At 61.2% G+C, this 26,125-nt stretch overlaps 2 protein-coding genes across 9 annotated transcripts; one reads left to right on the top strand and one right to left on the bottom strand.

Moving 5' to 3' along the window:
- The first annotated feature begins 179 nt into the window (after positions 1 to 179).
- On the top strand, positions 180 to 5,918 carry HTRA2 (HtrA serine peptidase 2). The gene is made up of 8 exons (XM_030270299.4): positions 180 to 603; positions 1,554 to 1,758; positions 1,884 to 2,078; positions 2,193 to 2,225; positions 2,652 to 2,760; positions 3,122 to 3,191; positions 5,269 to 5,364; positions 5,583 to 5,918. The coding sequence occupies exons 1-8, from the start codon at positions 239 to 241 to the stop codon at positions 5,746 to 5,748; spliced, it is 1,239 nt and encodes a 412-aa protein (XP_030126159.4). The 5' UTR covers positions 180 to 238; the 3' UTR covers positions 5,749 to 5,918.
- A 2,205-nt stretch (positions 5,919 to 8,123) lies between these two features.
- Positions 8,124 to 25,711, bottom strand: LOXL3 (lysyl oxidase like 3). 8 transcript variants are annotated; one of them, XM_030270275.4, is made up of 15 exons: positions 25,593 to 25,711; positions 19,042 to 19,372; positions 18,240 to 18,403; positions 17,656 to 17,867; positions 14,782 to 14,841; positions 14,292 to 14,517; positions 13,908 to 14,088; positions 13,478 to 13,632; positions 12,303 to 12,458; positions 11,962 to 12,124; positions 10,514 to 10,757; positions 9,596 to 9,711; positions 9,355 to 9,491; positions 8,897 to 9,008; positions 8,516 to 8,731 (listed from the first exon to the last, which is right to left on the bottom strand). In XM_030270275.4, the coding sequence occupies exons 2-15, from the start codon at positions 19,358 to 19,360 to the stop codon at positions 8,658 to 8,660; spliced, it is 2,319 nt and encodes a 772-aa protein (XP_030126135.4). In that variant the 5' UTR covers positions 19,361 to 19,372; positions 25,593 to 25,711; the 3' UTR covers positions 8,516 to 8,657. The 8 variants fall into 8 exon arrangements, 7 of the variants coding, with proteins under 7 accessions (XP_030126137.4, XP_030126135.4, XP_030126131.4 ...); XM_030270271.4 differs by lacking the exon at positions 12,303 to 12,458 and adding an exon at positions 12,602 to 12,769; XM_072927872.1 differs by lacking the exon at positions 12,303 to 12,458 and adding an exon at positions 12,602 to 12,769 and having other exon boundaries at positions 25,503 to 25,609.
- Positions 25,712 to 26,125: the final 414 nt, after the last annotated feature.

A 26,125-nucleotide genomic window follows, 5' to 3' on the forward strand; every position in this document is an offset into this window, starting at 1 on the left:
GTCGCGCCGGTTATCGGCGCATCTCGCTGACGGCGGGACCGTAATTCCCAGCGGGACTACAACTCCCGGCGCGCCCCACGGCAAACGCGCTTCCGGCAGTCTCCTCATCGGAACTACAGCTCCCGGCGTGCTCCGCGGTGGAGGACGGCTTTGGGTTGGCCCCACCTCAGGACTACAACTCCCATAGTGCCCCGCGGCTCAGCACCGCCCCGGCGGGGCGCGGTTTCCGCTCGGCAGCATGGCGGCAGCGGCGCGGAGGATACGAGTCCGGTGCATCCCGGTGCTACCGGGTGTACAGCGCTGGTGCCGAGCGCTGACGGGGACCGCTGAGCCACCACCGCCTCCTCCCCCCACTCCTCCTCCTCCTTCCCATCCTCCGCCGCCGTCCGCCTGGGGCCGGTCTCTGGCGGCGGCGGTGGGCGCCGGGGCGGCAGCGCTGGTGCTGCTGTGGGCCCGGGAGCACCGCCGGTCCCCGCTGAGCGCCGCCGTGCCCGCCCCGCCGCCCGCCCCGCCGCCCACCTCGCCCCGCGCCGCCTTCAACTTCATCGCTGACGTGGTGGAGAAAACGGCGCCCGCGCTGGTCTACGTGGAGATCGTGGGCAGGTACCGGCACCGGGAGGTCCCCGGGAGGGATTTCCCTCATCCCTGCGCAGTGCGGGACCTCCGCCGGCCTCTCCTGACTGTCCCGGGGGCTCCCGCAAGTGCCTCGGGAGCACCGACACTTCCATGTCCTGCGGGGCCGTCTGGCGAAGCTGCCGCCCCGTTAACGCTGCCTGGGGGCAGCACTTAATATTTATTTCCCTTCGTGCTCTCTAATGTTCTCAGCATCCAATGCCTCCGGCCTCGGAGCACCTCTGTGCAGCAGCTCTGCCCTCACCGGCTGGGTGACTGCTGCTGCCAGCTTGGTGTCACCTGTGTGCGGTGTCACCTTTGCTGTGTCACCATGTGAGGAGGCGTCAGCTGGTGCTGCTCCTTCTCAGAGAACACAAAACAACCGAAGTCGTTTTATGCGGTGCTTTATTGAGGCCCCTGGGAGCCTGAGGACTAATGTCCAAAGTCAGAGCCCCCTGAGCTAACAAATCATTGCGTTTATATAGAGTCTATATCAACGGTTGCTTAATTCAACACATATTTGTCTACGTTACACTCCAACAATCATTTATTTACAAATTAATCCATGTTTAAATTGAACATTCTTTATGATCATAAATTCTCTTCACTCTGTTAGGTTAAAACAATGTATTCCCCCAAGATCTACCTATTCATCTTGTAAATAATGACATGTCCTACCACGGCCCATTCTTGGAATGTATTCTGAGATAAGTTCCTACCTCTCCAGTATTCCATACTGCCCTTACCTAACAACTATTTCTAACAACACACAGCTTATGGCCTACTAAAAATTCTAAGCCTTAGCCGAACTACTTCTACTAAACTTTTGCTAGTCTGAAATACAACATTGGGACAGGGAAGGAATCCTCCATCGTGCTGCTGCCTGTGCACTGTTGCTACTCCCCATCAACCCTGTCCCTGCCACACCTGCCTCCTTGCAGACACCCTTTCCTGGGCCGGGAGGTGCCCATCTCCAACGGTTCTGGCTTCGTGGTGTCCCCGGACGGGCTGATCGTCACCAACGCGCACGTGGTGGCCAACCGGCGGCGCGTGCGGGTGAAGCTGGCGAGCGGCGACACCTACGACGCCGTGGTGCAGGACGTGGACCAGGTGGCCGACATCGCCACCATCAAGATCAAACCCAAGGTGAGTGCGTGTCACCTCCGTGGGGACAGCGGGAGGTGGGGACAGCGGGAGGTGGGGACAGCGGGAGGTGGGGATGTTGTTCCTCGTGTCCTGCTTTGTCCCGCTGACCGTCTCGCTGCCCGCAGCACCCGCTGCCCACGCTGCCGCTGGGCCGCTCGGCCGAGGTGAGGCAGGGCGAGTTCGTGGTGGCCATGGGCAGCCCCTTCGCCCTGCAGAACACCATCACCTCGGGCATCGTCAGCTCGGCGCAGCGCGGCAGCCGCGAGCTGGGCCTGGCCGCCACCGACATGGAGTACATCCAGACCGACGCTGCCATCGACGTAAGGGACACGGGAGGGTGGAGGGGTTCACATGGAGCGTGGCTGGTCACCCCTGGGATCGGCCACAGCATGGGGGTTGTGTGGTCTGCTCATGTTCTCTCTCTTCTGCTGCAGTTTGGGAACTCTGGGGGCCCCCTCGTCAACCTGGTGAGTTGTGCTGCTTGTCCCCTTGCTGGCTGGGGCAGGGATGTGCTGTGTGCCCCTTGCTGTGTGCCCCTTGCTCTGTGCCCCTCTGTGGGAGGGCTTGTGGGTGCTGGGAGGCTTCTTGGAGGGAGAGGGAGGTCTAAGCCTGGCAGTATCTGAGGCATCTGGAGCTGATGGGGCTTTGGTGGAGACAAAGTCTGGCTGGAGCTGGCAGGGCAGAGCCAGCATGGACTCATCCTGTAGACTCAGCCCCTGGGTCCTGGCCAGCCTCAGCAGGGTGAGGCACGACACGGGGCCAGCAGCCTGGGAGGGGTGGGCACAGAGGCAGGACCCCCGGCTGGTGCAGTAGTTCCCCTGCTCTCCACAGTGATCCGGGCTGGGTCACTGCTGGGATCACTGCAGTGGGATCCCAATGCCCTTTCCCTGCAGGATGGCGAGGTGATTGGAGTGAACACCATGAAGGTGACATCGGGCATCTCCTTTGCCATCCCCTCGGACCGGCTGCGGAAGTTCCTGCAGAAGGAGGAGCACCGCAAGAGTGAGTGGGCACCTCCCTGCTCGGGGTCTGGGGGAGGAGGGGGAGGGAAGGAGAACTCTTTGGGGTCTCATCTAGTGCCACAGGAAATCTGTGCAACTGCTGCCTTGCCCTGTCTGGTTCTGTGACACTGGGGAGGGACATTTTCTGTCAAAGTTTTGACAGACCAGGGAAGCCAAGTCATGGTGCAAAATGCAACGCCTGGAACGCTCCTGCTGTGCTAAGAACTGGACTGAGCTGTTGTAGGGATTTGGAATAGCTCTGGATGCTGCCTGCCCTGAGGGCTGTGAGGGTTCAGCCCAGCACTGTTCTAAGCAGGCCTGTGTTTTCCAGCCATGACATTCCATGTCCTTTCCTCCCACAGGCTCTTGGTTTGGCAATGCAGAGTCGAAGCGCCGGTACATCGGGGTGATGATGCTGACCCTCACTCCCAGGTACCTGTCCTGAGCTCAGGGGCCAACAGACCCGTCCTGTTGGGGCAGGGATGTGATGGGATATTCCCAACTAACTGAGGAGGCCTGGTTTTGGGAGGATTAAGCTCTCACTCTCAAATCTCTTTGTGCTTATGTTGTGGTTAGAATGTAGGCTGGCTCACGGGTAAATTGGAAACTTGAAAGTTTCTTCACTGGTAGCAGACTCTGTGAGCAGATCAAAAGTGCTCTCCCTCTCCACAAGAGGGTGGAGCCAGGTGGGGATCAGGCTCTGCTGCCAGGGAACAAGGGACAGGACTAGAGGAAACTGCCTCAGGTTGTGCCAGGGGAGGTTGAGGTTGGATATTGGGAAAATTCCTTCTTGGAAAGGGCTGTCCAGCCCTGGCACATCTGCCTAGGCTACGCTGAAATCTCCATCCCTGGGGGGATTCAACAGCTTTGTGGATGTGGCATCTGGGGACATGGTCAGTGGTGGCCTTGGCAGAGCTGGGGGAATGGTTGGACTTGATCTTAAAAGTCTTTTCCAACGCAAACAAGTCTGTGAAGTGCCCATGTGAGCAAGCAGGACCTGTGCTCTCACCTCTGGGAGAAGGTCACCACCTGCTTTGGTTCTTTGGCTCTTGCAGCCACATTTAAGAGACCTTCAGCTGCCCCGTGGGGCTGGTGCTTGCCATGCTGGGCAAACCCTTTTTGGGGCTGTGCTCTGCCCTCCTGAAGGTCTGGCGAGTTCCCCAGTGCCCAGCAGATGGTGCTGGCAGCCGGCAGAACCCGAGGGATGTGGGAGGCCAGCCCAGCCTCCTCCTGCTTCCCTGACCCAGTCTGTCAGGAGGCAGCGTGAAATTCCTCGGACACAGCTCTGGGGATGTGGTTCCAGCTTCTGCACAGCCCCTGAGCCAGTCCAGGGAAAGCACCTGACTGCCAGGCTTGTTTGTGCCCAGCAGGAAGGGCTCCCAACAAGGGATTGTTCGCCTTGGAATTGGGTGATTGCCCTGAACACCCTGAACTTTTCCATCTGGAAACCTTTCCCTGGCACGGGAAGGAGAAGCTCCGTGTTGGGCACAGGTTCAGGCTCAGACCCTGTTCTGTGTGTGGTGCCCAGGCCAGATAAGAGGCAGTGGGCACAGAGATGTGTGAGAGTCCACAAGAAATCCCGTTTTTTACTATGAGGAGGGTGCTCAGAGCCTGGCACACATTGCCTGGAGGGTTCTTGGAGAATCCTTAAAACCCAGCAGGACGCAGTCCAGAGCAGCCTGCCCTGACTGAGCCTGCTGGGGGTTGGGTGAGATGAACTTGAGAGTCCTCTTCCCACCTCTGCTGTGTGGAATTGGGAAGGGAGGGCAGCTTGCCCTGGGCTGTGGGACAGCACAGTTGAGTTCAGCACGGACCACAGCCATGTGGGGAGCCCTGCGTGGCTGAGCAGGGACCTGACAGGAGCAGAGCTGGGCAGAGATTGAGTCTGTGGGTCTGTAGGGATTGGAGCTGATGCACTGCTTGAGGGAAGAATGCTGTCACTCTGGAGAGATCCAGCTGGAGTGTTGCATCCACTTCTGGATTTCATTCAAGATGGGTGAGGAGCAGCTGGGGAGAGTCCAAAGAGGAGCTGTGGGAGATGCAGAGTTTAAATTTGGTTTAGAAATCCTAAAATCTGTGGGAAAGTCTGAGAAACTGTGATTGTTTTGTCTCTACACTCAGGAGGAGAGCTCTGCTGACACGTCTGGCAGGAAGAGGGGCAGGGCTTGTGTTGTGTATCCTGCCCAGCTAGGGCAGAGAAGTGAAACCGCAGCAGAGGAGGGGTGGGTCTGACCCCAGGAAGGGTGATGTGACTTGGGGATGTGCATCACCATAGCTCTGATCCAGCTGGCAGCTGCTCCAGGGGTTTCCAGCTCTCCCTGGTGCCATTGGGATTCTCATCCTCTTGTTTTGACAGGAGGATGACGATGTTTGCAGCTGGCAGCAGGGTGTAGGGACACAGAAGGGAAGGTTCTGTGCCTGGTCTCTAGGGCTGTGCAGCTGCAGGGAGTGGGGTGAGAGCCCTGCTCTGCCTCCAGCTCCATCCCTGATGCTGATGTTCACTCTGCAGCATCCTGGCAGAGCTGAAGCTGCGTGACCCCACCTTTCCCGACATCTCCTACGGCGTGCTGATCCACAAGGTGATCATCGGCTCCCCAGCACACCAGTAAGTGCTGCTTAGGGCTGGGTGAGGGAGCAGCTGTGGGATGTGTTTTCCTCCAGAGCAGCAGGGTTTGTTCTCTACAGCAGAAACCACCTGGGAACCTTTTCCCAGAGCGTCTTGCTGGCCAAGCGCAGCTGTAAAACCTCTGCTGCCACAGCTCCTGCTGCACTCAGAGGACGTGACAATGTCTGCCTCACCCTCTGTGTGTTTTGTCCCCGCAGGGCAGGGCTGAAGGCCGGGGACGTGGTGCTGGAGATCAACGGGACGGTGTCGCGGCGCGCCGAGGACGTGTACGAGGCGGTGCGGACGCAGCAGAGCCTGGCGCTGCTGGTGCGGCGGGGCTACGACACCCTGCTGGTGAGCGTCGTCCCCGAGGTCACCGAGTAGCAGACAGCACCCAGCTGGAGCTGAGGGCAGGACTGAGACGTGGCTGTGCTGGCCAGGCAGAGGCAGAGAAGAGCTGGAGGCTGGAAGGGGCCAGCAGAGGGGCCTGTGCTTGGGTGATGTGTGGTGCAGCCGTTCCTCTCTGTACTCAAATAAAGCACTTTTCTAGTGGCCCCCACGGCCATGTCACCTCCTTCCCGTGGTGGGCTGTGTGGGACCTTGCTCCTCCTGTCAGTCCCCACATGAGACCCTGTGGCTGGGGAGGAGCTCGCTGTGCCTCCAGGGACCTTATCAGTGTTCTGCCACCTGCTTGGAACATGCCTGGGCTGGGATCTGACTCCTCTGTGTACCTGGCAGGAGCTGTCGAGCCATGGATTGATTGTGTGGCCCCTCTGGGACCACATTGCCTCCCTGGAGTGCAGCAGTGCTGGTGTGCCACGGCCATCTGGTCACATCCCTTCTGCTGGGAGCTCTGCGACTGCTCCACGCCCTGTGTCCACATCCCCTCCTGTGCAGCAGCTTTCCAGGCCGTGGTAAATTGGTTGGTAAATTGGTTGGTAAATTGGTGTCAGTGCTGGACTCGTGATGGCTGGGGTAGCATCTCCTGGCCCTGATGTCCAAGAGGGCTGAGGAATGGAGCCACACCTGGAACTGGGGCTCTGCCTGTCCCACCCCCAGCTTGCTGTCAGTGCTGGAGCTCTGCTCCCACACACACCCAGCCCCTGGGGACAGCTGGCTGCCGAGGGCTTTCGGGGAAGGAGCAGCTCTGGCTGTTCCTCACCTTCTGGGAAGAGCTGGAGCGGGAGCAGTGGTGAGGGCAGCCCAGAGGAATGGGCTTTTGGGACGTGAAAGAAGCACAGTTCCTCAAGGTGCTGTGGCAAGGGGCGGCTCTGCCACTGCTCCCCCCGCCATGAGAACAGAACAGGCCTCCTTTCAGCAGCCCCAGCCTCGCCGGAGGAATTCGCTGGCCCGGCCAGCGCCGCCGGCCCAGGGGAAATCGCGGCGTGTTTGGCATAGCTGCTCCGGCTGCGCTGACCGCAGCGCGTCCAGGCTGAGCCAGGGCCTCCTGCCCCCTCCTCCTCCCAGGCTGTGGGCAGCACTGGGGGTCCCCGCGATGGGGAAGGGGCTGGTGGGGTCAGAGCACCCAGCTGAGGGGTGAGAGCTGGGCTGGAGCTCCCTCGGTGGGGTCAGAGCTGGGCTGGAGCTCCCTTGGTGGGGTCAGAGCTGGGCTGGAGCTCCCCTCGGTGGGGTCAGAGCTGGGCTGGAGCTCCCTTGGTGGGGTCAGAGCTGGGCTGGAGCTCCCCTGGTGGGGTCAGAGCCGGGCTGGAGCTCCCTTGGTGGGGTCAGAGCACCCAGCTGAGGGGTGAGAGCCGGGCTGGAGCTCCATCAATGGGGTCAGAGCACCCAGCTGAGGGGTCAGAGCTGGGCTGGAGCTCCCTTGGTGGGGTCAGAGCACCCAGCTGAGGGGTGAGAGCTGGGCTGGAGCTCCCTTGGTGGGATCAGAGCTGGGCTGGAGCTCCCTCGGTGGGGTCAGAGCACCCAGCTGAGGGGTGAGAGCTGGGCTGGAGCTCCCTTGGTGGGGTCAGAGCTGGGCTGGAGCTCCCTCAGTGGGGTCAGAACTCCCAGCTGAGGGGTGAGAGCTGGGCTGGAGCTCCCTTGGTGGGGTCAGAGCTGGGCTGGAGCTCCCTCGGTGGGGTCAGAGCACCCAGCTGAGGGGTCAGAGCTGGGCTGGAGCTCCCTTGGTGGGGTCAGAACACCCAGCTGAGGGGTCAGAGCTGGGCTGGAGCTCCCCTGCTGGGGTCAGAGCTGGGCTGGAGCTCCCTCAGTGGGGTCAGAGCTGGGCTGGAACTCCTTTGGTGGGGTCAGAACACCCAGCTGAGGGGTGAGAGCTGGGCTGGCCTCAGCCCTTGTGTCACATCCCAGTGTTCCTGCCCAGAGTCTCGGCCACAGGCCTGGCTAGGCTGTAATCCCACACGAGTCGAGGCAGCCCTTCTCTGCTGTGAGACCTCAGTTCTTGTGGGTCACAGTGCTGTGGACCCCAATTCTCAATGGTCACAGCTGCAGGACGGGATTTCTGCTTGGTAACATTTGCCCTGCATCTGGTGAGGAGGAACTGGCTCTTCACATCCCTGCTCCTCAGTTCCCCCTCTCAGGCTGCTGTGGGGCTGCTGCTGGTCCCTCCCTCCTCCCAGAGGACCAGCCCTGGCTGAGGAGGGTGCTGGGGGCCGGTGTGGGACCAGGGCTGTGTGGATGAGGCATGGCAGGGGCCAGGGGATGCTCCCACACTGTGCCAGTGTGGTGATTAGCCCTGCAGAACGAACCGTGCCACCTGCTCCTGCCAGGCTCCCCATCCCAGCCCAAGGATGTGCCAGCAACCATTGGGAAATAGAACTTACAACTTTATAGAGGAAATAAAATTACAACTGACAGATGGGGTAGGAGCCACCCCTGGGCAGGGCTGTGGGCAGAGACATCTGCACCATCCCCGGGGGCTCCTGGGGCCCTGTGTGGGTGGTGGGCCCTGGGGCCAGCTGAGGGGGTGAGCTGTGGGGTGAGAGGAACCAGGGCTGAAAGGGGGAGTGGGAGTTTTGGGGTGCAGCTGGCATGGCAGGGATGGAGCAGTGGGGGGTGCAGGACCTCCCGGACTGTACCCGTGTGCCGCAGCCCAGGGGATGTGGGCACGGTCTTCTGGCCAGTGGTTGGGGTGGCAGCCCAGGCTGGGAGGTGCAGGTGTTGGTGCCCCCAGCCCCCCCGAGGTGGGGAAGGGCAGCCGGTGGCGAGTCCCGGGCAGTCCCCAGCAGGACACAGTGGCAGCAGCACTGGGCATCAGGCCTCCCTGCCAGTCTCCCAGCGGCTTCCTCCCACCCTGTGGGGTGAGGGAGGGAGATGCCTGTCTCCCCAGGGCTGGAGCACTATGAAATCTGGTTGTTGAGCTGACCTGGGTACTGCTCAAACCGCTTGTTGGCCTCCTCGCTCAGCGCATCTCCTGCGGGCAGAGGGCAGGGGCTGTCAGCTCTGGTGCAGTGCATCCCCTGCCAGCACTGCAGGTGCCCCCAGCACCACCAGCCCAGCCCATCCTCATCCTCACGGCTTCCTGCAGCCCTGTCCCTGCCCTCCACCCTCACCCCCGTGCCGTGCCCCGGGCTGTTACCGATGTGGCAGCTGTGCACCCAGATGCGGTGCCCGTCGTACTTGCAGTTGCATTTCATGGCATTGTTGGTGAAGTCACTTTCTGCCACCTCAAAGTTGGGGTTGATCACAACCTGTGGGGCACGGACAGTGAGATCCCTGCCCCACACCCAGAAGATGTGACACCCCAGCTGTGGTGGGTGTGCTGGAGAGCTCCAAGGAGCTGCTGATGGTGGTGGGGTGGTCCTGTCCCTGTGCACCATGTGCCCATGAGCAGTGCTGCTCAGAGATGGAAAACCCATGTGGCAGCATGTCTGAGCAGCCCTGGGCACAGAGACAGGCACTGTCCCATGTCACCACACCCACCAGCCCCACTGAGCTCCAGTGGGAGAAAAGGATGGGTGACTGAAGTGTGTGGGGGGCTGAGGAGCAGGGACAGAAGCTGGGAGGATGGCAGGAGGGGCTGGAGAGGTGCAGCACCTGCAGGATGTAGTTGCCTGGCTTGACATCAGTGATGTCGATCCACTGGCAGTCAATGTCGTGCCGGTACAGGTCCCAGCAGCCCACGGTGATGCCCTGCTCCCCAAAGTTGGCACACTCGTACCTCTTGGCCACGTCTGCAGGCAGGAGAAGACACAGCTGGTCACTGCTGAGACCCCCAGCCTGGCCCCACGATGGGGACACAGGCAGGGACGGTGCTGCAGGGCCCCGTGTCGCCCACCTTCCTCGCACTCGGTGTCCTCCAGGCAGAAGCTGGCCTTGTGTCCCTCGGCCACCTTGGTGCCGTTGGGGGTCAGGATGTCGTAGTGGGTGAAGATGTCCATGCTGTGGTAGTGCCTGTGGGAGGGAGCCAGCAGCTGCTGCAGACTGCCCTGTCCTGCATCAGCCCAGCTCCTCGCCACCAGGAATGTCCCCACAGCCCCTGCTCTGAGGTGGCAGCACTGTGAGGTTGGGCAGAGCTGTGTCCTGCCCTGGAAGGGGACACAGCTGTCCCCAGCCAGCTGGCACACTGTCTCTCCCTGCTGGAGTCCCCAACACCGCTCATCCAGGATCAGTCCTAAGCCAAACCATTGAAACTTGGACCCTGGGCAGCAGATTGGGGCTATCCAATGTCACCCTCACTTGGTGTCACGCTCATCCAGCATCACCCTCTCTCCGTGCATCACCCCTGCTGTAGTAGTAGGGACAGGCGAACGGAAGATCACGGGATGTGATGGAAAGAGAGACCCTTCCCCCTTCTCCCTGCCTCACGTTATCTATTAACCCCAAAGCATGTAACCACACCTAACCCAGTAGTTTTCCACTCCCGACTAACCCTTGAGACCCCACAACCCCCCTCTGACGTAGCAAGGACCCCCAAGACTATTTAAACCCATGAGATAAGATAATAAAGGCTTTCGACCGTCCACCAAATTGGTGCCAGCATGTTTTGTCGTTAGCCCGAGCGGCCTGGAGAGGCCGGGCCGCCGTGCTGCTCCTTGGAACCGGGTCGCCGTTGTCTTTTATAAAGGCAACACCCTGCCCAGCACCCTCCTCACCCAGCATCGCTCTCACCCAGCCCATTGCAGCACCACCTCCGTGACCCCCAGCCCCGTCTGTCCCCTGCCCACACGCCCTCCCAGCCGTGCCCCACACGCACCGGTGGCACTCGTGCCAGACCCAGGAGTGGCGGCCGGCCTTGGGGCGGAAATCGGCGCGGCCGCGGTTGTGGATCTGGGAGGAGAAGCGGAGCAGGCGGCGGTGGCCGTAGGGCCAGTTGGCCAGGCGGGCCGAGCTGGCCAGGCAGTTCTCCTCGGCGGCGCAGTACAGCATGTGCAGCGGCCGGTCCTCGATGTACGCCGTCTCCTGCACCAGCGGGGCGTGCAGCAGCAGGTCCGAGGCGGCTGGGGACGGGCGGCCGCTCAGGGACGGGCCCTGCCCTCGGCAGGGATGGGGCGAGTGGAGGGGACAGGGCAATGCCCAGCCGGGGGGGACATGTGCCCTCGGCATTGGCTGGGAATTGGCCACCGGCCTCCAGCTGCAAACCCCACTGACCACAGCTCTTGGCCCCACAACACTGTTGTTTACAGATCCCACTGCCTGCAGACACCACTGCCCACTGACCCCACTGCCCACTGCCCCCACTGCCCGCAGACCCCACTGCCTACAGACCCCACTGCCCACTGACCCCATGCCCACAGACCCCACTGCCCGCAGAGCACACTGCCCACTGACCTCACTGCCCATAGACCCCACTGCCCACAGAGCCCATTGCCCGCAGACCCCACTGCCTGCAGACCCCACTGCCTGCAGACCCCACTGCCCACAGACCCCACTGCCCACTGACCCCACTGTCTGCAGACCCCAGTGCCCACTGACCCCACTGCCCACTGACCCCACTGTCTGCGGACCCCAGTGCCCACAGACCCCAGTGCCCACAGAGCCCACTGCCCACTGACCCCACTGTCTGCAGACCCCAGTGCCCACTGACCCCACTGCCCACTGACCCCACTGTCTGCGGACCCCAGTGCCCACAGACCCCAGTGCCCACAGAGCCCACTGCCCACTGACCCCACTGCCCACTGCCCACAGACATCACTGCCCACAGAGCCCACTGCCCACAGACCCCACAGCCACTGACCCCACAGCCACTGACCCCATGCCCACTGACCCCACTGCCCACAGAACCCACTGCCTACAGACCCCACCACCTGCAGACCCCACAGCCCGCAGACCCCACTGCCCACAGAACCCACTGCCCACAGAACCCACTGCCCACAGACACCACTGCCCACAGATTTCACTGCCCACTGACCCCACTGCCCACTGACCCCACTGCCCACTGACCCCACTGCCCACAGACATCACTGCCCACAGACCCCACTGCCCACAGACCCCACTGCCCGCAGACCCCACTGCTCAGAGTCCGTACCTGCAGACCCCACTGCCCACAGACCCCACTGCCCACAGACCCCACTGCCCACAGGCCCCACTGCCCACAGGCCCTGCTGCCCACAGCCCCCTCTCTGCCGAACCCCCACCCACAGCCCCACTGCCCCAGACCCAGCAATGGGGTGCCCGCTGCCCGCAGCCCCCGTGGCCGCTCACTCTCGGAGCAGATGACGCCCGCAGCGAAGCGCGTGCCCGTGTTCCTGCAGCTCAGGCTGGCACCATGGTGCTGGCAGTGGCTCAGGGACATCTCGTGGCCGGCGCACTTCACCCCGCTCATGACCATCTCTGTCACGTTGCTGGCGTCCCAGTACCAGGTCTCCTGGCGAGGGGGTGAGGCAGGGTGGGTGGCAGGGCTGGTGGCTGGGATCACTTATACCCAGGCTGCAGCCAAGCCCCCCACCACAGCCACTCAGGCCTCTAGCTGCCCACACGTCCCTCCGTCCCCACAACGCCCCATGGTCGTTGGCATCCCCGGGGCCCTCCTCGCTGGCACCTACCGTCACAGCATGCAGGGAGTAGCCCAGGCCGAGCTGGCGACAGGCCACCATGGCCTCCTTGGTGGTCCAGCCATCGCTGCAGACCGTGCCCCACTTACTGCCTCGCTTCACCTCCACGCGGCCCTCAAACTCTGTCCTCCCACCGGCCAGGCGGATCTGTGGGGAAGCCCTGGGGCCGTCAGCATGCACCCCACGCCGTGCCACCTCCTGTGCTGCCATCCCCACCCGTCCCTGTCCCCAGCCCTGTGAGCAGTGGTGGTGGCTGCTGCTGCCCTGGCCAAGCTGGTGCTGGCACCTACTTGTAAGCCGTGGTTAGCGAATCCCAGACCCAGCTGGCGACAGGCCACCATGGCCTCGAGCGTACCCCAACCTTCGCCGCAGACCAGACCCCAGCGGGGCTTGTCCCTGTCCCCCACAGCCACCTCGACCCGCCCCTCGAAGCGGCTCCGGCCCCCGCTCAGCCGAATCTGCAGAGAAAGGCAGTGGCAGCATCATCACCCTCACAAGTGATGCTCCCCCGGGGCCGCAGGACTGTCCCCAGCCCCTGTCCCGTGCTGCACCACCTGCACAGGGGGACGGGGAAGGCAGGAACTGAGCAGAGCCAAGCACAGCTTTAGTTGGCAGGGAATTTCCCAAAACCGGTGGATTTGGGGACAAACAAATCGCTTGTGAGTTTGGGAATTGTCTCACCAGCTCAGGGAAAGCATTTTGAAATGGTGTCATTTCAGAAATGACAGCTGTGAGAGAGTTAAAGATCATTAAAAAAGCTCAAAGTGGATGAAACGATGGGCACACAGGAACAAGTGGTTCCATTTGCTGGTTTCATCACAGGTGAAAAAAAAATCTCTCTTGGTTGGCCCACAGTGATTTTTTTTCTGGTGTTTCTGCTGGGGAGTGGGCACAGGCTGGCAGCAGGAAAAGCAGCAGGGAGCAGCTGCCCCACACCTCCCCTCACAGAGCAGCACCCACAGAGCCCCCACAGCCTCCCCTCCACCCCCTTCCTCACAGGGCTTCCCACCCACAAAATTCCTGAGCTCCCAGGAGAGAGGGAAATGTGTGGGGTGCAGAGGAGGAGAGATGAGGACCCATGGATCCTGTGGGCCTTTCCCAGCACCCCACTCCGAGGCCCCGCTGCTGGGAGCCCCATGGAGCCAGCAGCCCCCCGTGGTGCGCACCAGGTTCTCGTAGCCCATGTAGGGGATGTTGCAGCGCACAGCCGCGTCCTCCGTGTGCTTGCAGTCCTCCTGTGTGATGTTCCTGGAGGGGCAGTCCCAGAGGGACTTCTCGGTGCCCCGGCACTGCACCTCGTTCAGGTGGATGGGGCCCGTCCCTGCCAGAGGACAGCAGAAATCAGGGCCCTGTGACAAAGGGATGCTCAAAGCCACCCCACTCAAAGCTGCCCTCTCTTTTTTGGCAGAGTTGGACACTCCAGCCTCCACAGCTGCTGCCACACTGGGGCAGCGTGGTTGAGTGGTTGTGGTCCCATTGGGATGCTCCATATGCATCCCAGTGCTCAGAGGACACCTCAGCCAAGCAAAGCCTGGATAATGCATCACCCACAGCTCCAGGAGGGGATGTTTGGCCCCTCTGCCCCGTCAGCCTCACCTTGCCCCATGCGTGCCCCGGTGAGGGCCTCCTTGGCACTGCCAAAGCCCAGCTCGCGGCACACGACGCTGGCCGACTGCAGGTTCCAGCGGTCGTCACAGATGGTGCCCCACTCGCTGCTCTTGAGCACCTCAACACGGCCCTCGCCGACCCTCGCGCCGCCCTTCAGCCGGATCCGGGGCTGTGGGAGCAGGGACAGGCGTGGGACAGTGCCACACAGTGCTGGGCACAGCTCCAGGGACGTGCAGGACAGGATATCATCCCTACCTCCTGCTGCGGAGCCGGTCACCCAGCACCCCACACACCAGGGGACAGAGCCTGGCCGTGGGGCACTGCCCAGCTGTGGGTCACCACAGGACTCATCCCCCTCCCTGTGGGGCTCACCTGGCCCTGCTGCTGCTGCTGCTGGCGCTGTTTCTTCTTGTGGGCATTGCCAGTGGCAAAGAGAGGCCCGGGCACGCAGCTGACCACGGCGGGCATGCCCGAGCTGCAGGCTGCAGAGGAGTTGCCCCGGTAGAACTCAAAGGAGCACAGGGACAGATGCACCTCTGTCCCCGTGCAGGACACTGAGTGCAGGCGGTAGTTGAGCTGTTGCCGCTCCGTGAAGAGCCTGTGAGGGAAAAGGAGCCCTGAGCCATGGCCAGCGTGGCCAGTTGTAGTGGAGGTGTCACCGGCCACCCTGCCTGCAGCTGCATGCGCTGGCTGTGCCCCTTGTCCTGTCCCCAGGGTGACACACGGTGCCTGCCAGGCAGCCACCCCTTGCCAGCTGCCTGTCCCACACCCCCAGCAGCACAGGGACGCACGTGGGGACACGCACAGCTCTGGTGGGACTGCACGGGGCTCCTGTCTCTGGCTCTCCACTGGAGCCATTTACCTCTTCTTGGGCCCTACGTCCTCCCTGCGCTTTTGTTTAGGCTGAGATTTGGAGGCCAGCCTGGAAAATAGAAAACAATCATCACAAAGCCCGGGATCTCAGGCTGTCACCTCTGCCCTCAGCAGTGACACAGGGAGCACAGCCTGCCCTGGCTTCACTGGAGGCTGAACTGGGCACATTGGCCCCCAGGAAAACTCATGTGCATCCCCCTTTTGTCACACAGGGGTGCAACAGCATCATCTGCTGCCAGCAGTGTGACACAGCCACACTCCACAGCAATGATGCAGTTTCCTGCATGCATCCCACCAGGAAACTGCTGGATGCAGCCACATCCTGCTCTGCCTCGTCACAGACCAAAAGATCAAACACCAGCAGCCACCATTTGATCGGTCAGGTGTGGTGGTGTCTTTGTCCTCATCCAGATACCAAGCCATCACTGTGCCATGTCCCCAAGGTGCAGGACACCTGGCAAGCAGCACCAAGCAAGCAGCATAGGCAGCCCCAGGGTGCTTGCCCTGGGGCCATGGGGCACGGTGGGACTTGCTGCTGCCAGTGAGGGAAACTGCTCTGGCACAGGCTGAGCCATGAGGCTTAAGCACACACAAGGTGTAGGTGCAATCCCAACATCCCCAAGTGCTTGTTTCCCTCAGGGAGGAAGATGCTGAGCAGAGCCAAAACCCCAGAGACCACAAGGAGTGAAGAGCAGAGTGGCCCAAAGGAGGGCAGAGGACCGACAGCCCCAGGGACCAGGCAGAACCAAACCTGGCCACTGTCCCCGCTGGCCAGCACAGGTTGGTGTCAGCCTGCACAGCCCAGCCAGCCCCAGGACACAGCACAGGGCTGGGATTCAGACAGCCAGAGGCCATCAGTGCCCATTCACACTCAGGAAACCACATCTGGATCCTGCACCTAGCTCTGGGCTCCCAGGACAAGAAGATGTCATGAATGTGGTGTGAGCCCCAGAGAGAGCAGCAAGACAGCGGCGTGGAGAGGATGGGGGGTGTGGGACTGTTCCAGCCAGGGCTGAGGTGGGAGCTGTGAGGATTCTGGCTCTACCAGCAGGGAAGGAAGAGCACAAGAGGAAAGAGGCATCACTGACAAAAAAAGGTCCGGGTTCAGTGTAAGGAAAACCTTTTGCCCGTGAGGGCTGTTCCATACTGGAGCAGAGACCGCAGGGCTGCAGAATTTCCATCCTTGGAAGGTTTCAAAAGCCAGCTGGATGAAGTCCTGGGTTTAACCCACAGCTGGCTCTGCTCCACCCAGGGAATAATTGGACCAGGACTCCCAGAGGTCCCTTCCAGCCTGGATTAGCCTGTGCCTTCACATGACTGTGGCTGTGCAGCCCCAGATTGATCAGCCCCTACAAAGCAGTGTGGCTCTCAGGAGCCAGTTCCTGCTCGGGGCACATGAACAGGATTGCAGCCTCATGGAGACACCAAACATTCCCACCAGTGCTGCAGGGGAAACACCTGCTCACTGGGAAAGGGGCAGTCAGCACCAAAGCAGCCAGGAAACAGCACACTGGAGCAACCAGGACCTTCAGGTGGGAGCTGAGGAAACCCATGAGCCTCAATTCCCATCACCAGCTGCAGGAACTGGCAAGGATGACTGCTGGGGACAGAGAGTGTCACAGTGAAGAGCTCACAGTGGGTGTAGAGCACATTCAGCACCAGGGAAGGTGGTGGGACTGGGGCAAGGCCCTGTGCTGGGGGCAGAGATCGTGGCAGCAGGCTCAGGAAAGAGGTGCCATGCCCCAGCCCAGAGAGGATGGGCTCTGGCTCACTGTATCCACCAACAAATCCAGCAGCAGGATTCAGGGATGGAGGGAAAAGGCAGCCAGACCATCCCCTGAGCCTGGCAGAAAGGCAGCAAGAATGAGTGGGCAGAGGATGCAAGGGACCCCAAGCAGATGTGGCACTTGGGGCACGACCTGCCACGCTGTGCCCATCAGCACTGCTGAGCACGGGCTCTGGTGCCCATGCCAGCCCATCCTGCAGGGGAATGGAGGGGTGCACAGCCTTTCCAGCGTCCCCAGTGCTGCTTTCTGCAGAAAGCAGCCCATTTCCACAGCTCTTCCTCCCCATCTGCCAGGAGAGACAGCTCAGCTCCGAGGCCTCCTGCTGCCCTGCCAGGGTGCCAGGACTCCTGCCTGGTGTGCAGGACAGGGCTGCTCTGCCTGGAGCATGACCAGCCTGGGAGAGAGATCGTCTCTCGTGGGGAATGGGGGGCCCCAGCACGCACAGGCAGGTGCCCTGGGGTGGGGTTTGTCCTACTGGGCCGGCACAGCCCAAGCCTTCAGTCTGCTCCGTCCGGATCCGTTTGTGCCCGGATCCATTCTGACGGCAGAGACCGGAGGGGCCGGACAGCCCAGCTCTGCCACGGCTCAGCAGATGGGGCTCCCTGGCCCCTTACCTGCTGCCCAGCCTCGGGCTGAGGCCCTTCATCCTGCCTGCTCGCTTCAGCCTCCTGTGGAGCAACACTGGAGCTGCCTGCTCAGGGCACACACAGTGCCAGGCACGGCACGTCCGTGCCCCTCGCTCGAGCCACGGTGTGGCTGGAGCATCCCCTGATGGGAGCAAACCTCCCCTTGGGATGGAGACAGCACTGCCAAGGTGCAAAAGCGCTCCTCTTAGAGTGGTCTTTGCTGGAGTGTGTGTGGTAGCCACCCTGTGGCTCCCCAGCTTGGTTAGCAAGTGTCCAGATGGCCAGCTGGGCCTTGGACTGGCAAGCAGCAAGGTGGGAGGGATTTTAGAAGCCACAACACCCAACAGCACAGCCTCTGCTGTCCCCCCAGCACCACCTGATGGCCAGCCCCGTGCCCCTGGCCCTGCTTGGACACCCGACCCCTGTGGGCTCCCTGCCAGCCTCACTCACTTGTAGAAGTTCCTGTTGACTTTCTTCTCTGCTGGGAAGCCCATCATGCCACAGACAACGCGGCTGTTGTGGCTGTCCCAGCCCTGGTCGCAGATCTGTGCCCAGCTGTCCTTGTAGCGCACCTCCACGATGCCCTCTGTCACCGGCAGCTGCCGCCGTCCCCCGGACACCACCGGCCTCAGCCTGACCTCCTCCACGTGGCTCTGCTCAGTCTGTGGGGATCAGGACAGCCCCAGCTCACATCCCATCCCATCACCCCTCCTCCTGCCAGCCCACCCCCAGGGAATCGCCAAGGATGAAGGAGAGGGGTCTGCAGGCATAGCTGGGGCACAGGGACAGCCACTCCTGCATTCCTGCTGGCCACATCTGATGGTCCTGGGCAGCCAAGGATTGAATCTCATCCAGAGAGCTCAGTGCCTCTTGTCCCCTCGGGTTCCCAGGTGCATCTCCAGGGAGCACAACCAGGAAAGCCAGTGCTGCTTTCCTGCACCCACAGCGAGAGTTCCCAGACTGCCCCACACTCGGGGTGCTCTGTGGCATCCTGGATGTCACCTGCTGCCCACTTTGGCCAGCAGCTCCCTCACCTCGATGACGTTGGAGTCCTTGAAGCCTGGAATGCGTTCATCCTTGCAGACGACACCCGCATCCTCCTCGTGGCTGCAGTCGCTGTTCCCCCAGCCCCGGTGTTTGCAGTCCCCGATGCTCTTCTCGTTTCCAGCACAGTTCACATTGTCCAGCCAGATCCTCCCTGCCAGACACAACCTAGGGGTGAGGGGGGAGCCAAGCATCCCCTAGGAACAGGGAAGGTGTTACGGTGAGCTCCTGGACACCCTTTTGTCCCCCCTTTCCTAGGGCCTCTGTGGCTCTGATCAAGATAACCCCTGAATCCTCCCCCCTGCCCCAACGGGGTTGGCGGGGAGCCAGGAGAGCCCACCCTGTCCAAAACCTATATAGACCCCTGAAACTTCCTGCTCTTCCTCTTTTGCCCTGCTCTCCATGGACACCACAGAATAAAGAGAGCTGTTCCAACACCCTGGGTAAGGAGCCTCTTCTGAATACTTTTCCCTCTCATGCTATTTCCTCCCCTCACAGCCCCATATCTCTGAGCTAGTCGGATTAATCCGGGGGGCTGCGTGGAGGGGGGGAAAACCATAGAAATAACAGGAAGGTGCCCACAGAGCATGGCAGGGACCAGGCAGGTTTACAGCAGGAGCTGTAGCACAAAGGTGAGGCCAAGAATAAAATTCTGTCTGCAGATGTTGAGTCTCCACCTCCCCACGGGGCTGCTCTGACACACGGAAAACTCCCACATGTGCACACAGAATGGCTGCTGGGCACTCTGCAGACCTGTGCCAGGGGGATGCCGTGCCCACCGCCCTCTCTTACCGACTCCTTTGCCGTACTTGGCGCTGTGGGCCCAGCCGGTGGCGGCCACGAAGCCGAGGTGGCGGCACAGCACGTGCGCGTTGCCCAGCGTGAAGTCGTCGTCGCAGATGGTTCCCCACTCCTCGTTGTAGAAGACCTCAACGCGGCCCTCGTTGTGCTTTCGGGGGTAACCGGCCAGGCGGACCCTCAGCTGGGGCCCGGGGGGGTGTGTAGGGCCTGGGGGGGTGGGCTGGGCACTGCCCACCCGCAGCCAGGCGCTGCCCAGCAGCAGCAGCAGCAGCAGCAGCTCCGGCCGTGCCCACGAGCTGCAGCCTCCCATGGCAGCGTGGCCCTGCAGGGGCAGACAGGCTCAGGGCGTGCTGGGGTTCAGCACCCCCATCCAGCCCCCCTGCTCAGCTCTGCGCTGTGGCAAGCACGTTTCTCTCCCTCTCAGGATTTTTCACAGAGGTGCACAGAGAGAAATGAAAGAGAAAACAATTTCTATTTCTGCTCCTTGTTTATCCCATGTGGAATGTGTTTGGAGAGTTGTTTACCTGGAGTGAGTGCTTGGTTGGATTCTGGTGAGGATTGTTTGAGCCTGGTGGCCAATCCAATCCAATCCAATCCAATCCAATCCAATCCAATCCAATCTAATCCAACCCAACCCAACCCAACCCAACCCAACCCAACCCAATCCAATCCAACCCAACCCAACCCAATCCAACCCAACCCAACCCAATCCAACCCAATCCAATCCAATCCAATCCAATCCAATCCAATCCAATCCAATCCAATCCAATCCAATCCAACCCAACCCAACCCACCTGGGGCTGGACTCGAGAGAGAGGGTCACGAGTTGTGTTAGAGTCAGAGAAAGTAGTTTGTAGTTTTAGTATCCTCCTTTTATATAGTATATTAATGTATTTTAGCATAGTTATAATAAAAAAATAATTCAGCCTTCTGAATTGAGTCAGACATCGTCATTTCTTCCCATTGGGTTCACCTGCATTTACAATACCGTGCTGGTTAAACTCTCTGCCCAGCACCAGCACAGCCACGTGCCTCATCCTGGCCAGAGTGCCCCCCACACACAGTCCCCACACCCCTGGGGCTGTCTGGGACCTGCCCAGTGCCCCTCTGCCAACAGCCCCCACCGAGCCCCCACCGCGCTGCCTGGTCACATCTGAAGGGCAGTGAGGGCAGGTGGGCACAGGGGTGTGCCCAGGAGAGGCGAATGGAAGGAGGGGGATGAGCTGCCAGAGCTGAGGGAGCTGGAACAGGCTCAGGGCACAGGGAAAGCCCAGCTGGACCAGCCAGGAGCTCGATCCAGCAGGAGCAGGGAATGGCTGCTGGCTGAGGGGATTCCAGCCCACGCTCCGAGCGAGGCAGCCGGAGCATTCACATTCCTCTGACAACATTCGTGGCTCCCCGAATACCTGAGGGAGATGTGGTATTCCTGTACCAGTCCCACGGCAAACAATAGTGAAAACCCTTCTCTGTGAGCTGCCCTCCCTTCCCAGTGTGTTATTCCCATGGATCCTGTAGTTCAGGAGCAGCATTTCTGCACGGGGGGTGTTGACAAGCTCTGACCGATGCTCGCCCATGCCCACCTCGCTGACCACCGCAGCCTCGTGCCACCATCCCTGCCAGTCCCTTCCATGGTGGGAAAGCATTCCCCCAAAACGCCCCCAGGGCAGCCCCCCAACAGGATGTCTCTGTCTCCAAGTGCCCCCTGAGCACAGATCCTCCTCGCTGCACTCACACAGATCGTGCTTGCCATTAGAAAACATAAAAAAAAAAAAACCCACCAAATTTTTGCTTTCTTGCTTTCCTGGGATGATTTAAAATTCTTGTATTTAGCTGCAGTATCACAGAGAAAGGGAAAAAAATTCAAACCCCACGCAGAGCTGGGGGTTGGCACAGCTGCTCCACCTCCCCACCAGCCTCCAGGGCAGGGTTTTCACAGAGGAATCAGCCCCATTCCTGCTTGGTTCACTTCTCCAGATGATGAGGACCTGACCCACACTCCGGCCTCTTGGGAATGCCTCCTGGGCCCAGGCAAGGATGAACCAGGATGGTGCCCAGTGCCAGCCCCTTTTCCACACCCACAACACCAACACAAGCCTCCACAAGGCCCAGCCCTGCTGCCTGCCTGTCCTTTTGGGCACATGTCACATTGGAAGTGCCACCAGGAGCAGTGAAAACCTCGGGATGAGCCTGGTGCCTGCAGAGATGCTCAGGAAGAGAGTGAGGAGTAAAAAGGACCAGCACTGCTGGTCCAGTTCCACGCCAAAGTGGTGGGAATGACTGGATGTGGCAGTCACTACTCTGGTCTGGCTGACAAGGTGGGGATTGGTCACAGGTTGGACACGATGACCCTGGAGGTCTTTTCCAACCCTTTAATTCTGTGCAGCACATCACCTCCCTCGGAGCAACCACATCAGTGTGGGCTTGGCTCTCTCCTCTATCACAACTGGGGGACAGGGGACACAGCCAGAGCTGGTGGGGACACGGCCCAGGCAGCTGGGGTTGGTCAGAGCCAGCTCTGGGCTCCTGGTGCCTCAGCTGGCACTGCCAGAGCTCAGCAGGATGCATGTTTGTGGGCAGACAGCAGGGAAACGCTTTGCTGAACCTTTTACCCAGCCAGCAGGAAGGGAGGGAGGGTGCAGAGGGCCACCTCAGCCCTGCCAGTGGCTTAAGAAAGGGGATTTCTGGGCTTGGAATGGGAATTCTCCATCCTCATCTCCACACCGCCTGGGAACAGACAAGGGATGAGTTTGCCATCTCACAGGAGTAACAAAACTTCTTATTTCCACCCCTGGGTCACCGAGGGGACATTGCCCTGCCCAGAGGAAGGGCTGTAAACCCTCAGAGCTGTCCTGACACACAAGTGTGGGCCCCCTCAGTGCTAACTGCAACACACCTTGGGGTGTGTTTCCTTAGGATTGGAGCTTCCCCAGCGCTCCTGAGTGAGCAGGATACTCTGCTGTGGAACTGGGCAGTTTCACAACGGGGTCAGTACAACCCCAAAGGACAACGGGACAATTAATGCCAATCTCCACGGTCAGGCAGAAATAACCCGTGTCAGGAAGTGGGAATGGCCTTTTATGAGATCACAGGTCCTGTTAATTGGAGCAACTGTGTTGATATAACAGGCTGAGACTGGAAGGTATTCGATTCATCTTGCACCACCTTTAAAGGAATAATTAGCACTCAACAAAATCAGTGCACCTTCTGCTAAGTGGATTAAAACTGGTCACCTGCTGGAAGTAAAATGTGGTTACATGGGGAAGTCACCACTCCGTGGGCTTTCTGGTGAGGATCACATGATTTTCAAAGCAAAACTGTGCCAGGAGGAGGAAAAAAGTACCTTCCTGGTACAGACTGCAGATACAGAAATGGGGGGGAATCAGAGATGGGAATAAGGACAGCCTGGTAAATCAGCAGTGTGCAGCCTACATCCTTGGCTATAAGGAAAATAAAAATCTGTGCATTGAGGAACAAAACACAGAGGTCCAGAACATGGCACCTGAAAAGTGCTTGGGCTTTGTGCAGCAAATCACTGATTCCCTTCCAAGGATCAGCAACATGACCTCCAGGGTCTGTAATCTCTGCTCCTGGGTCCTGCTTCAGCTCTGCTCCAGCATCTCTCATCCCCACTGTCCTTCCTCTGCCCTGGCTCCTCAGCTCTGCCACTCACCTCCGAGTTTCCCAGTGATATTCCCAGTGATATTCCTAGCTGTGCTCTGTGGGGCCAAAGCCTTTTCCATGCCCAGCCCAGGACAGCTGCCATGTGAGCTCCCTGCAGCACAGCACGGCTCCTTCCCTGTTTCTGCATCACCTCCCTCTCCGAACACGCTCCGTGCCCGTGTCCATGTCCCGGGCAGTCAGGCTAACAGGGCTCTCATTGTCCACATCACTTTTTCCGTTCTCTGAGGCACAAGCCGTGTGTTTGCTCCTCTCCTGCTGCCCGGCTGCTCCTTCTGCTCGCAGACTTTGCTCCAGCCCTGCCTGCTGCTCTGGATGGGGAGCCCACCTCAGCATCCCAACCAGGCTGCTGTCAGCTCCAGCCTGGGACAGTCTCCTCTTGGACCAGAGCTTGTGCCACTCTGGATGTGCTTGTGCCACTCTGGATGTGCTGCCCAAGCACAGATGCTCAGCAGAACTCCACTGGGAGGGTAAAGGGCTCTGGAGGACGGGCTGGCTGCAGCGAGCGCTGGGCATGGGAGCCGGGAAGCAGCCCAGGTTCTTGCCACTGCCCAGGAAACCTCAGGAATGTCCCAGCCGGGTGTGCACGAGGCCCTGAGCCACATCCCAGCCTGGCGCTGGTGGTGGGGTGTCTGAGAGTACTGTGGAGTCAAAATCCTGGGGATCCCTCCAGTCCTCAGCCTCAGCCCAGCTCTGCTGATGTTGGCATGGGTGAGAGGACCCTTGAGGGCAGGGGACAGCCCCACATGGCAGCAGGAGCCATGACACTGCTCAAACTGCTCCCATGCCAGCCCACTGGCTCTGCTTGTCCCGGTGGGTGACGGATCAGAGGACAGAGTCACCCTGGCAGGTGACTTACGGCCAGGCACTGTCCCCATCACTGCCCTGCGTCTTGCACAGGCGTTGCCTCTTCCAGAGGGGTCATCTGTGCTGGTGGGGGTGCCCCAGGCCCAGGACTGTTCAAACCACATGTGTCCTTCAGCACTGACTGGGCACACAGCAGGACAATCTGCCCCACCAAAACCTCAGTGAACAACCAACAGAGCTCGGGAAGGGGCAGCTCCTGGTGAGGCAGGTCCGTGTGTTTGATCAGCACGGGGCATCCCTGCAGCACAGGGATGACATCCCATGCCACAGCAGCAGGGAAGGGCCAGGCCACAGAGGCCCCTGAGGGATATGCTGGCTCAGCAGCAGCCTTGGACACACCCACGGGGGACATGGAGCATCCCAGGCACTGACAACTGGGAGGACTCAGAGAGGAGCAGCACAAGAGACCTGGGAAACCCGCCAGCACAAGGGAGAGGAAGCTCGCTCTGTTTATCCTTCCTTGAGAAGGTTAAGGGGTGACACAGTCACTCTCTGTTGATGTCCCATGCCAGGACATCCCTGAGAGCATGAGGTCATGTCCCGAGCAGTCAGGGCAGGAGGTCTGGTGAATCCCATGGCTTCAGGGCTCCATCCCTCCCCTTCTCCCCAGGGCCCCCTCACACTCGGCCCAGTGCTGGCCCTTTCGCAATCGGCCGCCTGGATGGGCCTGCTCCGCTTTTCCCACTTCCCGGCAGCCCTGGAATGCCAGGAGCAAATGTGCACGAAGCAGGGGAGCCCTGACACCCCCACCCTGCTCAGGTGGGGACCTGACATGGGTCAGAGCTCCGGGGTAAGCACCACCAGGGTCTGGAAGGGAACATGGTTCCACAAACCGGTCGCAGAAGCGCCAGGAAGCAGCCCAGGGTCGCTGTAGGAATCTGGATTCCCTGGCAGGATTGGTGTCACTCCCAAAATTACAACCTCGTGTGACTGGGAGCTCACTGCCTGAAGGGAGGGTGCCCACCCTGCCACCCACTGTGTGTCCCCATCCCAGACAAGGACAGGGACCCTGCTGCAGAACACACACGTGAGGCTGGGGCTGCACTTCCCTTCCTCTGACAACTCCAGGTCCTTTGGGCTACCTGATGTCCCCATGTCCTGCTGTCACTCCCTAAGGCAGGGCAGGTCACAGCACAGTTCCTACCCCCACCCAGCCTCCCCAGCACACAGCAGGGCCCTCTGCTCTGAGCTGCCCGGGTCCTGGCAGGAGGCAGGAGGGGAAGACCTCGGAGGAATGCGCAAACATCGGCCATCCCCACGGGCAGAGGGGCTGTGGGACTGGTGATGGGGCTGCTGGTGGGGCTGGTGTCCCAGGCACCCTGGACATTCTGGAGACGGCACCGGCTGAGCTGCTGGCTCCTCTGAGAGCAGCTGGGAAGGCGAAAAGCCAGCCGAGAAGAATCATCCCTTCCAGCGCCGCCAACCCTCCCGCCCCACATCCTTCCATCCATCCAGCCTCTCTCTTCCATGAGCTACAGCAAGTCCGCTCTTCATGGAAATCCTGAGTCTCCACGCCCTGTGTGCCCCGCAGGTTTTGGGGAGCGGTACAGCCCCGCAAGCGGCACCCACAGCCCCGCGTGGGACACCCGCGCTGCCCACGGGCACGGCCCACGGCAGCTCCCGCAGCACGGCACGGCACGGCACGGCACGGCACGGCACGGCCACGTTCCGACCACCGGGCTGTGGGGCGGCATCACCGCACCCAGCCCCGCACCCGGGACAGCCCCGAGGCGCCCCGGGATAACCGGGCCTCGCGTGGTATCTCACGGAGCCGAACCGAGCCGAACCGAGCCGAACCGAGCCGTACCGAGTTCTGCAGTACCGTACCGAGCCGAGCCGTGCCGAACCGAGCCAAACCGAGCCGTACCGAGTTCTGCAGTGCCGTACCGAGCCGAACCGAGCCGTACCGAGTTCTGCAGTACCGTACCGAGCCGAGCCGTGCCGAACCGAGCCGTACCGAGTTCTACAGTACCGTACCGAGCCGAGCCGTGCCGTACCGAGTTCTGCAGTACCGTGCCGAGCCGAGCCGTGCCGCGCTGTATCGTACCCCGCCGTGCCGAGCCGTGCCGAGCCGAGCAATTTCGGCCCGTGCCGCCGCGCTCCGCCCCGGCCCGCCCCGCGCCCTGCCCGTGTCCGGGGCCGCCCCGCCGGCCCGGCCCGCGCCGAGCGGCCCCGGCCCCGCCACCGGCACGGCCCGGACGGGCCCGGCCCAGCCCCCGGCCCGCCGCCCGCCGCGGGCCCGGCCCAGCCCCCGCCCCGGCCGGGCTCGGCTCCAGGGCCGGCCCCGGCCCGCCGCTCCCGGGGCCGCGGGGAGCTGCCGGCCGAGCTCCCACTGCCGGCCGAGCCCTCGCTGCGGCGTTTTGGCCGTCCCGACCCCACCCGGCCCTCTGCTCACCCCGCAGCCGGGGCAGCTAGACAGATCCCCCCCTTAGTCATCCTGCCTGTCCTGGGCAGGATGGAGCCCCCCGAGCCCGAGGGTCTCATCCTGCAGGAAAATCCCTGCAGGGCTCGGAGCGTGAGCTCACACTGC

The sequence above is a fragment of the Taeniopygia guttata genome, chromosome 4, assembly GCF_048771995.1.
Source record: "Taeniopygia guttata chromosome 4, bTaeGut7.mat, whole genome shotgun sequence".
Classification (NCBI taxonomy): Eukaryota; Metazoa; Chordata; class Aves; order Passeriformes; family Estrildidae; genus Taeniopygia; species Taeniopygia guttata.